Below are 17,729 nucleotides of genomic sequence, written 5' to 3'. Positions count from 1 at the left end.
AACATACTAAGAACATATTGCATATTTTTTATTTTATTTTTTTGCTTTTCTGTTTCTAGATTTAGACATTACATCTATACACATTTTTATCTCCTCAAACACTGCAAAAAGAAGCTTGCTGTTAGTAAAGCTGCATTTGTGAGTATGAAATTTACAGAGAAATAAAATTCAATTTACAATGACACCTGCATCATTGAAGACATGATCCTCAACATCTAAACCAAAAATTACATGCCTATAGTATAATTATATATATATATATATATATATATATATATATATATATATATATATAATGATTAACAATAAATAAAATGAACATTATATTAATATATATATATATATATATATATATATATATATATATATATATATATATATATATATAATGATTAACAATAAATAAAATGAACATTATATTAATATATATATATATATATATATATATATATATATATATATATATATATTCAATGTTCATTTTATTTATTTTGAATAATTATAATTAATAATGTGGTCATCAAAAACATCGACATTTTTGGTTATTGTTTCAGGGGAATTGATTTTACATCAATACCACTCCAAAAGTTTTGTAGTTTGGCAGGATAAACTGAATTATTTTGTATGATGCTTTTACCTAATTTGTGAGGAATTTTTGTGGCAATGACCAAACTTGAGATCAGTTTATATTGTTAAAGTAATAATAACAAAATAACAGAGGGGTATAGATAATGTGTAGTTACAGCTTTTAAAGAAGCATGCAGTATAGCCCTGGTAACTATATTAAATTATTTTAATGTTATAGGTATTTTGAAATAAAATCTGCAAAATAAAATAAAAGTCCTTCATTGTTAAATAACTGACACACTAAAAAAAAACTATTCTTAAACCAGTTATAAAAAAATAAATAACACACAACATTACAATTGTTTCAAATAAAGAATTTTTGGGGATAGAAATTATAAATAAGGCTCCAAACTGTGAGTGCTTATTGATGTAATTCAGAGAGTTTGATCTGGAGTTTTCCAATATTATAGTTGCACATTAATAGAAAATCTAAACCTCCTAGGAGAGTGAAGACGTAATGGGGAATTATACTCCAAAATTATAAAACATTTCGAAGATAAGCCGATTTATTTTAAAGTTATTGTTAAGAGAGCCAAATTCAATTAAATTTAGATCACCACTAATCATACGAATATGATTAATTTGACTAAGATTACTTTGTTTACAAATTTAAGCTAGAAGCAAATTCTGTTGCAGTCAGTCGTATAGCAATTAATATTTTATACCATGAAAATTAACCCTTGTAATTTAAAAAAGTTACTCAGAGGTCCTTAGAAGACAAAAATGGCAAAAAAAAAAAAAAAACAACAAAAAAAAACTGCCATAATTATATTATATATTAATATTATTTTCCACTTTCAATGAGTTAATTTTTTTAACCGACATCAGTCCTGATCATAACTACCAAATATTCATTCATTTTCAGGATTTTAACCCTTTAAATGGCAGTTTGTTTACATAATGCCACTGTTGTTTTTTACACACACACACACACACACACACACACACACACACACACACACACACACAAACAAATTTCTCAACACACACATACAATACAATAAAACACACTCTGACATCCATACCAACACACACACATTATGTTAGCTGCATCATTTATTCAATTGGCCTGCAGTGCTCTATAATGCAGCAAACAGAAAATAGGGGAAAAGCATGTATTTGCTCCATAGGCTAAACATGAGAAAAATGGCGCCATCTGGTTGAAAATATATTGCTTTTTTATTATTATTTTGAAGCCAGGGCTCCGGAATGAAAGTATAATATCATATAATTCATGATTTTATGCTTTAATGGCACTGGGATCAAATATTGCAGTTTTAATGGGTTTCAATGGGGACATTTTTGTCCTGAAGGTCCTGAGTGTAACTATTTTGTGTACACAGTGTATAGGAACTGAGGTTGAAATATCAAAATTCCCCCCAAAATACACACCTTTGGCAAAATTATGCCGTTGGCATTAACACAGATTGAAACAAAAAAAATGAATTAGACAAAAATGTCCCGAAGGTCGCACAAGGGTTAACAACGGTTCAGTGCATCAAACATATCGATCTGTATTTTGGACCGAACGCGGACTCTTATTTTAAAGTGTGAACTCTTATTTTGACATGTCACCACACTTCCGCTATTTTACGGAAGTCCGGGTGGCCTCTCACTTCGGAGTTACACCAAAAGCGAAGTAAACATGCGTCGATACTCGATCAACTGACGCGGATTTGAGCTGTCATGGACTGTTGAAGTTCACTCAGTGAGATGGAGGAGATGGAGGAGGATGTTTTAGATCTCTGTGATGATCACAATCATAATTCTCGCGCTGAGGGTGTGAGTTTGTTCGCACCTGCGCAGGTGTGTGTGGATTCATCAGACTCCTGCAGTGACACCTGTGAATCTGACAGCTCATCTGCAGCCGCTTCTAACGGCGCCGCACTGCTGCTCAACTCTGCTTCAAAGTTCTGTAAGTTACACATTGAATAACACTTACTGGGGTAATACCATGGTACTGATTGATTATCATATTCACATCCAAAACATGATGTAAAGTACTGTGATGTTATCAGATGGTAATGCAACTTAACTGATTTGGAAACTTTTGACCAGGCCTTCATCACTTATTTTAGCCTCGTCCCAGAGACAGACTTTATGAAATTCCAGCACTGACATAGCATTGGGGGAGATGGGGGTACACGCGCCCCCCCGCCCCCAATCATGCATCTGTCCTTGTTTATATATTTTTATCAACATTGAAGATAATTTCGTTTGAGATATCTTGCAATTGCGTGGCTGTGAGTCTGTCATATTGAGACAAAAAACTGAGCCACCCCCCATGTTGTATGTGTTGGTATCGCCCAACTAGACGGCAGTGTCACGTGGTATCTGTTACTTTTCTCAGCGCTGGCCAGGATGCATGAACTCACAGTCGTTTATTATCACTGGATGATGATTTTTAAAAATGCTTTTCTAGATAATGCTGAGGCGGATTTTCATTCACAGGTATGAATCCTTGCAATTGTCAGTTTTTATTAAATATATCTATCCAGTGTAAAATGTCTCCAAATGGATATAAAGCATTCTTAGATTTAAATGCAGATGGATGGAGGATTCAGTGTTCAAGCATCAAGCGCCCCCTGCAGGAAAGAAACTCACAAGACAGTCAGTGGCTGACAACGTACAATCTCGGTCTGTAGGTCTGTTACCCACACAAAACTTTCGTATGAATTTAGAAAACATGAAATATATCACATGAGTCATATGTGGAGTGGAGATGTTAAAGGTGTCCATAGAAATTATCATATTACCGAAATATTATGAAACATTACGAAATTATTACGTTTAAAACTATGATCATCTAAACAAAGAGTGAAATAAACAGGAAAGAAACATTTCAATATGTATTATGTGAAAATGATTTCTGTCAGTTATTCAAAAATTGTGATTACGAAATGTGTCCCACAGTTGTGGCATCATTTCCAGCACACCAAACAATTTTTGCTCCTAATAAAGTTTTTTCTAAAGTTAGTGTACTTGTTAACCAAGTGGACAAAAGTGTCAGTGAAGAGCATGAAATATGAGACAACAAAGAAAAATCAAGGGTAATGTCACTTGTGAGCAGAATTTTTATGTTGGCCGTCATTTCCAATCAATATGTAATTTTGCCAAATTACACAAAAATTTTGAAAATATAATTGAATTGCATCTATTTAGGATGCATCAAACATTAGCTTTGAAATTAGCCATGGCAAGACATAGGAGTCAGTCATTTTATTTAAAAAATGTTAGGGATGCACCATATACTTTTTTTTTTTTTTTTGGCCAGTACAGATATTTTGTCACTTACCTTATTTTTTTATGCTTAAAAAATGTACAAGAAGATACAAAAGATTTTCACTGTTCTAACAATATTTAATTTCCATTGAACATGCATTGGATCTGTTGAACACATTATGGGCAGATATGTTAAAGAGAGTGAATGAAAGATATGAAAGATTCAAAGATACAAAAAAGAACTAAATATGATAACATGATTGAAATGAAAAAAAATGTGTACTTCTAAAATATTTTTGCATTTCTGTTTTTGCAGCTCAAAACAACAGAACTCACATTTTACATGTATGTGTACTGTATATGAAAAAATATTCCAAATTCATACTATGCATATGTTGGGCAATTCCATGGAATTGTCAACCACATTATGGAAAACTAAAAAGAATTCACCAAAATAACTAGGGCTGTCACGATTATGAAATTAGGATGACGATTAATTGTCAAAGAAATAATGGCGAATATGATGATTAATTGCCTGGTTTAGGGCTGTCACGATTATGAAATTAGGATGAAGATTAATTGTCAAAGAAATAATGGCGATTGTGATGATTAATTGCCTGGTTTAGGGCTGTAACGATTATGAAATTAGGATGTCGATTAATTGTCAAAGAAATAATGGCGATTATGATGATTAATCGCCTGTTTTAGGGCTGTCACGATTATGAAATTAGGACGACGATTAATTTCCAAAGAAATAATGGCGATTGTGATGATTAATTGCCTGTTTTAGGGCTGTCACGTTTATGAAATTAGGATGAAGATTAATTGTCAAAGAAATAATGGCGATTGTGATGATTAATTGCCTGGTTTAGGGCTGTAACGATTATGAAATTAGGATGTCGATTAATTGTCAAAGAAATAATGGCGATTATGATTATTAATCGCCTATTTTAGGGCTGTAACGATTATGAAATTAGGATGACGATTAATTGTCAAAGAAATAATGGCGATTATGATTATTAATCGCCTGGTTTAGGGCTGTCACGATTATGAAATTAGGATGACAATTAATTTCCAAAGAAATAATGGCGATTGTGATGATTAATTGCCTGTTTTAGGGCTGTCACGATTATGAAATTAGGATGACGATTAATTGTCAAAGAAATAATGGCGATTGTGATGATTAATCGCCTGGTTTAGGGCTGTAACGATTATGAAATTAGGATGACGATTAATTGTCAAAGAAATAATGGCGATTATGACGATTAATTGCCTGTTTTAGGGCTGTCACGATTATGAAATTAGGATGACGATTAATTGTCAAAGAAATAATGGCGATTGTGATGATTAATTGCCTGTTTTAGGGCTGTCACGATTATGAAATTAGGATGAAGATTAATTGTCAAAGAAATAATGGCGATTGTGATGATTAATTGCCTGTTTTAGGGCTGTCACGATTATGAAATTAGGATGACGATTAATTTCCAAAGAAATAATGGCGATTGTGATGATTAATTGCCTGGTTTAGGGCTGTCACGATTATGAAATTAGGATGACGATTAATTGTCAAAGAAATAATGGCGATTGTGACGATTAATCGCCTGGTTTAGGGCTGTCACGATTATGAAATTAGGATGACGATTAATTGTCCAAGAAATAATGGCGATTGTGATGATTAATTGCCTGTTTTAGGGCTGTCACGATTATGAAATTAGGATGACGATTAATTTCCAAAGAAATAATGCCGATTGTGACGATTAATCGCCTGGTTTAGGGTTGTCACGATTATGAAATTAGGATGACGATTAATTGTCCAAGAAATAATGGCGATTGTGACGATTAATTGCCTGTTTTAGGGCTGTCACGATTATGAAATTAGGATGACGATTAATTTCCAAAGAAATAATGCCGATTGTGACGATTAATCGCCTGGTTTAGGGTTGTCACGATTATGAAATTAGGATGACGATTAATTGTCAAAGAAATAATGGCGATTGTGACGATTAATTGCCTGGTTTAGGGCTGTCACGATTATGAAATTAGGATGACGATTAATTGTCAAAGAAATGATGGTAATAATCCAGGTGTGGTAGTCATTGTCAATACTTGCTGAGCTACCCAGGCCCCTCAGACCATGGTCTTGATGAAGCATACCAAGTTTAGTTTCAATACGACACTCAAAACAAATTGTATTATCATTTCTGTGCGTCTCGGTCTGGAGATTATTATGAGCCATTTTTTGGGAAAATCAGACCAAGTTTGAAGGATGTGAAATGTTTAAACTTTAAAAGTCATAATCCAAGATGGTGGCTACTGTAATGGGTGGAGTCTAATTGTACGGGAGCATTTGGAATCATCAAGAGGAGCGTAATCAGATGCAAACGGTTCACAAGATACGCACAAAAGAAAGTGCATTTTTTACATGGTAGTAGTGCCATAGAGTTTGTTCTAGAGACTCCAAAGTTTGTGTGGGGTCTGTTCATACCCACCTCTGTCAGTGTGCCAAATTTCATCATTTTCCTATGTATGGTTCATAGGGCTGCCATTGACTCCCAACTCCATTATAATAATAATAAGAAAATTAATGGATACAATAGGGGCTATAGGGGCCTTAGGTGCATGGCCCCTAATTACATGTCCTAAGGAGTTCCAACCCTTCTACATACTGTGGCTATTATTATTTCTGGATTGTGCATTTGATTGTCCAGGCAGCCTTGGTATTACCATGGTACATGTGAAAAAAAAAAAAATGTATTACCTTTGAACGCGTCCAAAAACATGGTACAGTCAAAAACACATCTTCTTCTGTTTGTCTGATACTGAATGTGAATGTTTGTGTATGTAGTCGTGAATGCAATGACAGCAGAAGACTACAGGACGATATATTGGCCAAAACTAGAGCGAGCCATTGAACATCTGCTGACTCAAAGTCCGATGGACCACATCTCCATCTCATATGAACAGATCTACAGGTCATTGTTTACACTTCAAAGAGTTTCTTATGGTCTCTTTTAGAGTACAAATAAGAAGAATTACTAGAGTAACAAAACACCTTTGGTATCAACACATTCAAAATGATGCTCATACTGTGATATGATTTTTCGGTGACACATTTTGTTTTCCTCATTTGCAGTCACGTTTATAAGTGTGTGTGCCAACAACACTCAGAACTGCTCTACAATGACTTGATATGGAAGATCACATCTCATCTAGAACACGTCTCTTCAGAGCTGCAGGTCAGTATAACACATTTTAGCCTAATAATAGTTTTAAAGGAATATTCCGGGTTCAGTACATGTTCAGCTCAATAAACAGCATTTGTGGCATTATGATGATTATCCCTCCCTTCCTTTAACCCTTTGTTCATCTTGGAGTCACACTCGTAGTGTTCGCCGGTCAAATTTGACCCGGTAAAAATACTACATTTATGCAAGGGTGGGGATGTTATGGTATTCAGGCCTCATTTACCTCTAAAATACACCATCCATTTTCATAAAAAAATAAAAACATTTGATGTTATTTTCAATTCAGTGACGACCTAACACTTTTTCAAGTTCATACTTCATAAAGGTATGAGTGTGTGCCCACCTATTCATACCTGTGTGTGTGTGTGTGCGTCTGTGTGTGTGCAAGCAGTGTGTTCTGTATTGTGGATGTACTGTGGTGTCACCCCTTCATTATTGTCCATGTTTTCGTCATTTTGTCTGATTTATTGATTTGACAGACAAATTGTGCTCTGTTTTTTAGCCTCGCCCATTGATTTCCTTTGCGGGTCAAATCTGACCCGCAAACACTACGAGTGTGACTTTTTGTTTTTTATCACTCGGCCAAAACTCATCGGATTCACTCCAAATGTTTTTTGGGTCTTCAGATGGCAAACTTAGGAAAAGTCACCAAGCCTCATGCCACTCAGGTAAAAGATACCATTTTTATTTATGAAACCAAATGGATTTGGGTCAAAATTGACCCAAACACTACAAGAGGGTTAAAATAGGCAAACATGTCTGTTACACTGATTCACTTACAATGGAAGTCAATGGGGTCAATCTGTAAACATTAAAATACTCACTGTTTCAAAAGTATAGATACAAGACATAAACAATATGTGTGTTAACATGATTTTACTGTGATTAAATCACTTACTAACCGCATCTGTGTTATAGCCAATTTTAAAGCCAATTTTACAACTTTGTTGCTATGACAATGTAAACAATTTTACAGCTCAATTAATACATGAGTTTTCATGTAAGTGCTTTTATAAAATTATAAGCTTCGCATTTCTGCCTTTAAACCCTCCAAAAATTGACCCCATTGACTTCCATTGTAAGTGTCTCACTGGAACACACGTTTGTGCTTTTTTTAAAGAAAAAGGACGGACGAGTCGAAATAAATTTTTGTGGCAGTCAACATTATGCCACAAATGCTGTCGATTTGAGTTGAACTTATATTGAACCTGGAATATTCCTTTTAAAGTGTCGGAGCTTTTAAATCATACATTTCAAAACGTGTTGGAATATCTTATTTTCCTTCTCAGGTTAATTTAATTTGTTTTTAAGGAAGTTTAGATCACTTATTAGGAAAATGACTTTTGTAGTGTTATCAAAATGATGACCACTGCATTCTTTTAGAAGACAGAGATGTTTACTGTTGTGTCTTATTTTATTTTTATCAAGAAATATAAATATTACATATCATTAATATTAAAAAAACAAACAAACTAGTAAGTGTTTCGTTTTGACAAAAATGAAGTCATGGGCAAACATGCTCTACTGCCATAGAAATACTGTTCAAGAAAAAGTTTTCACACGCGTCAATAATAAAAATAAAAACAGTGAAACACAGAAGGGTGGAAAAAACCTTCACAATTTACCTGTTTTTGTCGACTTTGTGATAGGGTCTCAGCCCACTTTTATCATTATTTTTGGAACCTAAAAATAAGTTATTATTAAGATAAGAAATTATTACAGAAACATGTAGTTTTGTATTATAATAATAACATTAATAATTCTATATTTTTTTAATCATTTCTTCACTATGCATAACTTTTTCCTGATAATTGCGCCTTAAAATGACTGAATTTGCTGTGGCTTTTCTCATATATTGTGATGCAGTTTGTGGTGTTTTTTTTGTGTTGTTTTACAGTGAAAACTCACAAGTCATCATTGTATACCTGTTTAATGTGTGTCAATGACAGTGAAAATGCAAATAAATATTTTAGTGCACAATAGCTGAATATGCAGTTAGACAGCAAAAAAGAATAAATGCACACAAATGCCATAACTTTAGGTGAAATCTCGTTTTGGCTCTTGAAAGATCCTTAATTATTTTTGTATTAAAATGTTCTGTTTTAGACAATGCAAGAAAACGTTTCTAAGGTTAAAATAGACACAATAAATCTGTAAACAAAAACACAAATGAGGATTCAATAATTAAGCCTGTTGCAATAATTACATTGTCTCATACAGAAATCTGCTTTTTGGATGTATACGAACATAAAATTATAGTTGATATACTTGAGCATTTATGTACATATTCAGATTCCTCAAGTAATTGAAAAAAAAAACATGCTACTTATATGAAAATGTGAACTTTTGTATGTTGCATACATGTGACATTTTTATATCAGTGAAAACCACATATGAACATATACAGTTGAAGTCAGAAGTTTACATACACTTTGGTTGAAGTCATTTAAACTCATTTCTTAACCACTCCACAAATTTAATATTAGCAAACTATAGTTTTGGCAAGTCGTTTAGGACATCTAAGTAAGTTTAAGACATCAGTAAGTTTTCCAACAATTGTTTACAGACAGATTGTTTCACTTTTAATTGACTATATCACAATTCCAGTGGGTCAGAAGTTTACATACACTAAGTTAACTGTGCCTTTAAGCAGCTTGGAAAATTCCAGAAAATGATGTCAAGCCTTTAGACAATTAGCCAGTTAGCTTCTGATAGGAGGTGTACTGAATTGGAGGTGTACCTGTGGATGTATTTTAAGGCCTACCTTCAAACTCAGTGCCTCTTTGCTTGACATCATGGGAAAATCAAAAGAAATCATCTAAGACCTCAGAAAACAAATTGTGGACCTCCACAAGTCTGGTACATCCTTGGGGGCAATTTTCAAACACCTGAAGGTACCACGTTCATCTGTACAAACAATAGTACGCAAGTATAAACGCCATGAGACCACGCAGCCATCATACTGCTCAGGAAGGAGACGCATTCTGTCTCCTAGAGATGAACGTAGTTTGGTGTGAAAAGTGCAAATCAATCCCAGAACAACAGCAAAGCACCTTGTGTAGATGCTGGAGGAAACAGGTAGACAAGTATCTATATCCACAGTAAAACGAGTCCTATATCGACATAACCTGAAAGGCTGCTCAGCAAGGAAGAAGCCACTGCTCCAAAACTGCCATATAAAAGACAAACTACAGTTTGAAAGATCGACCACAAATGGGTCTTCCAAATGTACAATGACCCCAAGCATACCTCCAAAGTTGTGGTAAAATGGCTTAAGGACAACAAAGTCAAGGTACTGGAGTGGCCATCACAAAGCCCTGATCTCAATCCGATAGAAAATTTGTGGGCAGAACTGAAAAAGCGTGTGTGAACAAGGAGGCCAACAAACCTGACTCAGTTACACCAGTTCTGTCTGGAGGAATGGGACAAAATTCCAGAAACTTATTGTGAGAAGCTTGTGGAAGGATACCCAAAATGTCTGACCCAAGATAAACAATTTAAAGGCAAAGCTACCAAATACTAACAAAGTGTGTGTTCTGACCCACTGGGAATGTGATGAAAGGAATAAAAGCTGAAATAAATAATTCTCTCTACTATTATTCTGACGTTTCACATTCTTAAAATAAAGTAGCGATCCTAGCTGACCTAAGACAGGGAATGTTTTCTACGATAAATGTCAGGAATTGTGGAAAACTGAGTATTTATTTAGCTGAGATGTATGTAAACTTCTGACTTCAACTATATTTCATTTATGTGTTTAATATATATTGCAATTTATTAGAATCGTACTGTATTGAGCACTTCAAATCCAACACAGGGAATTTTAAAGCGAATATAGAAATGCCATTAACGTTGGATTTTGTGTCTCATTCGCCGCTCTCAGAGTGAAGATTAAACGCTAGCTGTGATGTACGTGCGCTGTCTGCGGTCCCGTGAAAGTTTAGACATGAATTTAGTTTCACTTTAATTTAACATTCGTGTGATGGCAGATGTTCTTGGTCGTTGCGGGTTCTTGGAGTGAAGGGACTAAAAAAAACAACTATTACAATACAATGCAGAATATAAAAAATAATTGATCTCTCTTCTCTCTTCAAGGCCAGTCCACCGGAAAGTTTAATTGAGAACTTCAACGTTGCTCTGACGCAGTACACAGCTGCACTGCACTGCATCGTTCCAGTGTTCATCTATATGGTACAAAAACACACAGTCTGTGTTTTAAATGCAATTTTCCACAAAACGTGTTTCCGTGTGTTTTCTCTGTTCGTTTTCTCAGACTGAATAATGTGTTGATTTATCTACATTTTTACAACCGTTCTGTTGCAGAATAAGTTCTACATTGAGACAAAGCTGAACAGAGACCTGCGAGATGATCTCATGAAGCTCTTCTCCGAGCATGTAGCAGAGAAACACGTCAGCACGTTACTGCGTGAGTACCAGTCATTTTATGTTGAAATTACTGCGTTTGTAAAGTAAAAAAATGAATGTTCCTTCCCTTTTGTCTGATAGGACCCAACTCTGTTGATAATAAAGTGTTGTTTTTATTCTATATCAGCTCTTCTTAAAAAAGCTCATTCCATGCCATTTCAAGTCAAACCGTCGACTATGGCGAGTGTTGTGAAAGGCCTTAGCACCCTCCGACCAGGTGAGATATAAATGTCTTAATGCACCATTGTGAGGTTTTTGTTTTCCTTAAAAATGTACTGTGGCGGTCCCATGGTGCAGTGATGTATCAGATGGTTATATAGTACAATGGTGTTAATTTTGAAATATACTATGGTACTGAATGATTGCCATACTCGTGCAGAAAAAGTACCATGTTTTTTTAAACATGAGCCTTGGTAGTGCCATGACTTTTTGTAAGTTCTCCATGCTTTGCATGTAACGTTTGAGGATATTTGACTAGTACTAAATCGCTCTTATGTATGGCTTATTTGTCATATGTTTTTAAGGTTTTAGCTACTTTATAAGGGTCAGTGATGTGATGCTCATGTATTTATTTATTTTCTGATATATTAAGTTGTTCACAAATACATTAAAAATGCAATTCACACAGAACAATTACTTGTATATACACCCACTATGCTGAACATTTTAAATTTTTTATTTCAAAGTCATTTTGATGGAGGGGGGCTTTTATGCAAAAAAAAAAAGTCTAAGTGGTGCAATTGTACAGAGAAAGTCTCATAAAAAACTGAAATTCTTGAAAAAGAAATGTGTACATAAATACTTATATATATATATATATATATATATATATATATATATATATATATATATATATATATATATATTGTGTGTGTGTGTGTGTATGCATGTATGCATGCATACATGTATGCATACATACATACATACACACTATATATATATATATTGTGTGTGTGTGTGTGTGTGTGTATGCATGTATACATGCATGCATGCATACACACACACACAGTATATATATATATATATATATATATATATATATATATATATATATATATATATAGTGTGTATGTATGCATACATGCATGCATACATGCATACATACACACACACACAGTGTATATATATATATATATATATATATATATATATATATATATATATATATATATATATATATATATATATATATATTGTGTGTGTGTGTGTGTATGCATGTATGCATGCATACATGTATGCATACATACATACATACACACTATATATATATATATTGTGTGTGTGTGTGTGTATGCATGTATACATGCATGCATGCATACACACACACACAGTATATATATATATATATATATATATATATATATATATATATATATATATATATATATATATATATAGTGTGTATGTATGCATACATGCATGCATACATGCATACATACACACACACACAGTGTATATATATATATATATATATACTGTGTGTGTGTGTGTATGCATACATACATGCATGCCTGCATACACACACACACACACAGTATATATATATATATAGTGTGTGCATGCATGCATACATACACACACAGTATGTATATATATATATATATATATATATATATATAGTGTGTATGTATGTATGTATGCATACATGCATACATGCATGCATGCATGCATACATGCATACATACACACACACAGTGTATATATATATATAAGCAGTGGAACAATTAGTTGTGACATTTTATTAGGTTATTTAAAATTATTGTTATTTGATTTATTATTTAGTTTTAAAAGATTTATCAATATTTGAAAAACTGTCCACCAAATCAAAGTCAGGTGGTGTTACCAATGTGCAGGTAGCCATTCTGTTGTCATGTGACAAATAATAATAATTATAATAATATAAAACAGAGAAGGTCCCTTCAGACCTGCATGACTGTGTGTAAAGTTTTTAAAAAACATCAGATTTTTTATGAAAAGTCCAATTCATATGGAGTCATATGAGTCATGGAGTAAACTGCTTGAAATTCGTGACTCCTTAAAAATGTATATTCGTAAAAAAAGTTTTAAAATGTTTTTATTAATTGTGTACTCTCATCTATTAAAAGGAGCAAGGAAAGTATTTCCTTACATTCCTGTTTACACCACATTTTTGTAGAAAATGCTATTTTTATTTTATTTTTTCAAAACTTTATTAAACTGACATGAACACAAAGATTACATTTCTATGAACTTGATGCAGAGATATATTTCCCAACCTTATTTGTCAATGAACCATAATTTCTTTTGTTGCATTATAATTCTATTAAAAGCACAACTGTGGTGTACTGTATGTAAAGAGCTTTCAGTTAAGATATGAGTCACGTGGAAGTCAACTGAGATCTCCTGCATGTCTTTCTAGACTGGGTGGCTCTCGATCCAGCTCTGTTTTCTAGATTCATTCCTCAAATCGACCCTCCTGCTCTTGAATCTCAACTCCCGCATTATGCTGCTCAAGACAAGAAACTACAAATGGAGCTCTCGCAGAAAGGCTTCTCCAGGTAACGCTGCGTGCAAGCATAAAGTTACATCTGTAGATCAAGCTAAATCATGTGACTGACTTCAGCTGACCTCTTGTTTTGCAGAGGAGACCAGTCGCGGAAGCGAGCGAGTGAAGAATCGTGACAGTGAAGTGGATTTTTACACTACTTCAGTTATGCTGAAAAACAGAAAAGACTTTCTGTGGTCTTGAAGTTTCCCGACAAGCTGCTGCAATTTAAAGGGATAATTCAACCCGAAAATGAAAATTATGTCATCGTTTACTCACCTTCATGTTGTTCTAAATCCTGTGTGACTTTCTTCTATGGAGCACAAAAGATGATGTTAGGTAGAATGTCCAAGCTGTTCTTTTCCATACAATGAAAATGAATGGGGACTAGGGCTCCATGAAGAAAGAAAAAGCACCATAAAATCACCACTAATGTAGTCCATATGATTCATGCACAAGTTTCCAAGTCTTCTGAAGCCATATGAAGCTTTGACGTTATTGATGCGTAATCCATCTTGTGCTAATTAGATTTGAGAACGTTTAACGACATAATACGTACAAGACTTAAATTCTGTAAAGAGCAGCATGAATATCTCCTTTTATGTTCAACAGAAGAAAGGAAGGGATGTAAAAAAAGAATCGTGTTTTTATTTCTGGGTGAACTGTTCCTTTAAGCCTATGTAAACTATGTAAAATACACGTCTGAAACAGCATTGATGATAAACTTCGTCTGATACAGAGACGCTTTGAAGTTGGGAATTCTCTGTTACTTTGAGAATTTGCAAAAGCATTAGATCATCACTATTGCCTTTCTCATTTCTCAGTTTGTGGCCAATAAGTGTTTGAATGGCACACCCAGATATACAGGAAATAGACCTGTCTTTCTGCTTTCTCTGGATTTACTTTGCACAGATATCATTGTGTCTCAAGGCTGATGTTTCAAATAGATGGGCCGTTATTCCGCAATATCAGAGTTCAGAATTAATGCTGTAATATCTTGGTGATGCTCTGTTAAGGTTATAATAACGCTGGATTTCGTATCGAATAATGGACAATGGACATATTCAAAGTTCCAGATTTTCCCTGCTTATTTAGAGTTCACTACTAAAGAAAAGAGGTACATTTTACTGCAACTTAAGATAACACAGTTTTAACCACTTTTGTTCAGCACATTCTACTTCTGCACCTAATAATGATGTGCCTTTGGCACCTAATAATGATGTGCCTTTGGCTATTTGGCTTTCTTCCTTGCAGAGTTTAAGTGAATAAGTTAGTACATTAATCTTGTAATATGACCACTGCAACTGTGTATCTGTTTTTTCTTTTCTTTGCACATCCTAAGATGAAAGATGAAAAAGTCCTAATTGAATCTGGAATGAGGATTGTGAGAATTGTGAAAACCGCATCGATAAAAGTAAGCTAGGCTGCTAATAATTTATCTGGAATTAAAGCATGACACTGAAATAATTAGGGGTAATACTTTATAAGTAATGAGCGTAATGTTATAAAGTCATATTTGAATGTACGTTATGTACAAATCTGTTAAGCATTATATGATGCTTGTTAATGACTTTTAAAAGTGTTACCCATAAAAGGAAGCACAAAGAATTCATTTGCATATCGCCAGTGTTACAGAAGAATCCCACTGGAATTTTGCTCATATACAAAATGTTTTAAATTTAGTTCGATATGTTAATTATTTTTCAAGGTATGTTCTTTAAAACCTCATTATAAAACATGATGTATTAAATGAGAACAACGCCAAACAGAAAACTTGAACTAAAAATAAACAGTTACCACCAAGCATATGATCTTACTTCTCGTTATTTTATCGAACTTTCTGCTTTTTGATTATAATTTTGAGAAAAATGAATGTTTCTCGTTTATCTGCACTATACGGGTGAATGTCACTAAAAAAATGTCCAGGTCAGATTGAACCCCAAAATATACAGTGTGATGCACATTACAATTTGACATTATTTTCTTGACAATTAAGCAAATTTACCTCAATGTCTGACAGTTCTTGACAGTTTTCATGAGACACTCTTATTAAAATGTATAACTGTAATGTTCAAAAGCATCTTTTTTGCTGGTAAGAAAGTTTGCATAATCTTAATAATCTCCTTTTTCCCCCCATTGTTTCCAATTAATACCTATAAGGTCAACCGATATTGGATTTTTTATTTATTTACTTTTTATTGATATTTTGCTGATACGATAATTAAGGTGGTAGAAAAGGCCGATAACCGATTAAAAGCAATTTATTGAAAGCTAAAACTGCAAACTAACTTACATGCCATGTTCTACGTTTCGTCGCGGTTTCCTACATTTACACACTTATTAAAATGTGATTAGCGTGCGCGGTAGCTCACTTGATAGAGTGTTGGACTTTGCACTCGGAAGACCGCGGTTCAAGCCCAGCCAAACCTGCATGCTGGCACATGAGACGAAAGTGTCATAGAGGCAACACAAGATCTAAACCTAAAAACCTTGCCTGATTACGACACCATTTCACTCACTTTTGGCGCCCCCTGCTGGATATTTCACTGGGAAACTGCAGCCAAATGTGTAATGAAGCACGTAATTTAGTTTTGCAAAAATGCTGCCACGTTCATGTAATGGTCATGAGTTCAGGCTGAAAGTACAGATGAATAAGATCACAGATGCAGTTTATTGATGATATCTGTACTGATTTATCTGCAAAACCGATATATCGGTCAATCTCCTCCTGTTATGATTCTCTACCAGGGTTCTCCTGAATGTTATAGGTGCTTTACAAAGGTGTCACCCCTTCTTGACAGCAAACTCACTGACCAATGAGGAGGAATCATTCCTTGGCACACACTCCAAACCCCTTCACGTCCCTCCAAATAACCTGCCACCAGCACGCTGACAAATGTTACTGTCGGAACTGGTGAAAGGTCGCCCCAGCTCTGTGTTGCTGTGTGCTTGCTGCTGTAAACTCTAAGGTTAACTTTGCACAAGACAAAGAAAACGCTTTGGCAGCTGCCCTGTGAAGAGAACAGCCACAGAGCTGGAATTTAAGTTATTTTCATGCAGGTGCAGATCTGCACACATTGAAGAAGAGCATTCACACTGAAGGTAAAGCATTGCATACACTGCATGCCTTAACTGTGAAAAGTGAATTTTAAAAAGACACATTTAGACGCTTGACTTCATAGTAGTCAAACGTCAACAGTTGCATGTATCTAGCTCAAAGCAGTAGACGTTTGTTTAGACATTGTCTGTTCCTATTTTACATTAGCACATCATAATGGTTCTGGAGTTGACTTTAATAAATTATGTACACTAAATCATGCATTGACTTTTTATGTTTGGTGATGTTTGGATTTTTACTTTGTTTGTGTGAAGTGAGCCTGTACTATAATTAGCTATGACGGGGCATTTGGACTGTGTTTGAGCAGGATTAATGCACACTACAGCTGTCTGTACAGGTCTGGAAGGGCATCACTGTTTCTGTTAATTGCTGTGATTTGAGTGTCAGAAGCATCTGCAGGCGTATCTTCTTTCTGGATTTAATAACAACAGGGTGCAGATTTTGAAGGCCTTTCTTAAACTTTATTAGAAATATAGATTCAAATGTTGTATTGTGTAGGGCATATTAAAAGACTAAAACTTAATGTTTAAAGAACAGTTGTTTTTATTGTGGCACAAAATCCTGTTTA

General features: G+C 34.3%; 2 protein-coding genes across 3 annotated transcripts in view; both read left to right on the top strand.

Moving 5' to 3' along the window:
* Positions 1-2,208: 2,208 nt before the first annotated feature.
* On the top strand, positions 2,209-15,651 carry LOC127414392 (CDK2-associated and cullin domain-containing protein 1-like). The gene is made up of 8 exons (XM_051652398.1): positions 2,209-2,542; positions 6,695-6,821; positions 6,983-7,085; positions 11,190-11,285; positions 11,418-11,520; positions 11,647-11,736; positions 13,918-14,056; positions 14,141-15,651. The coding sequence occupies exons 1-8, from the start codon at positions 2,341-2,343 to the stop codon at positions 14,178-14,180; spliced, it is 900 nt and encodes a 299-aa protein (XP_051508358.1). The 5' UTR covers positions 2,209-2,340; the 3' UTR covers positions 14,181-15,651.
* A 331-nt stretch (positions 15,652-15,982) lies between these two features.
* Positions 15,983-17,729, top strand: part of LOC127414354 (myopalladin-like) — a 36,401-nt gene continuing 34,654 nt past the window's right edge. For both annotated transcript variants that reach the window (XM_051652322.1, XM_051652323.1), the window contains exon 1: positions 15,983-17,145. The gene's annotated coding sequence lies outside the window, so the exon portion shown is untranslated. The remainder of the gene's footprint in view (positions 17,146-17,729) is intronic.

This window comes from Myxocyprinus asiaticus, chromosome 23, assembly GCF_019703515.2.
Source record: "Myxocyprinus asiaticus isolate MX2 ecotype Aquarium Trade chromosome 23, UBuf_Myxa_2, whole genome shotgun sequence".
In the NCBI taxonomy this organism is placed as follows: domain Eukaryota; kingdom Metazoa; phylum Chordata; class Actinopteri; order Cypriniformes; family Catostomidae; genus Myxocyprinus; species Myxocyprinus asiaticus.
This window is presented reverse-complemented; position numbering and strand designations above follow the sequence as displayed.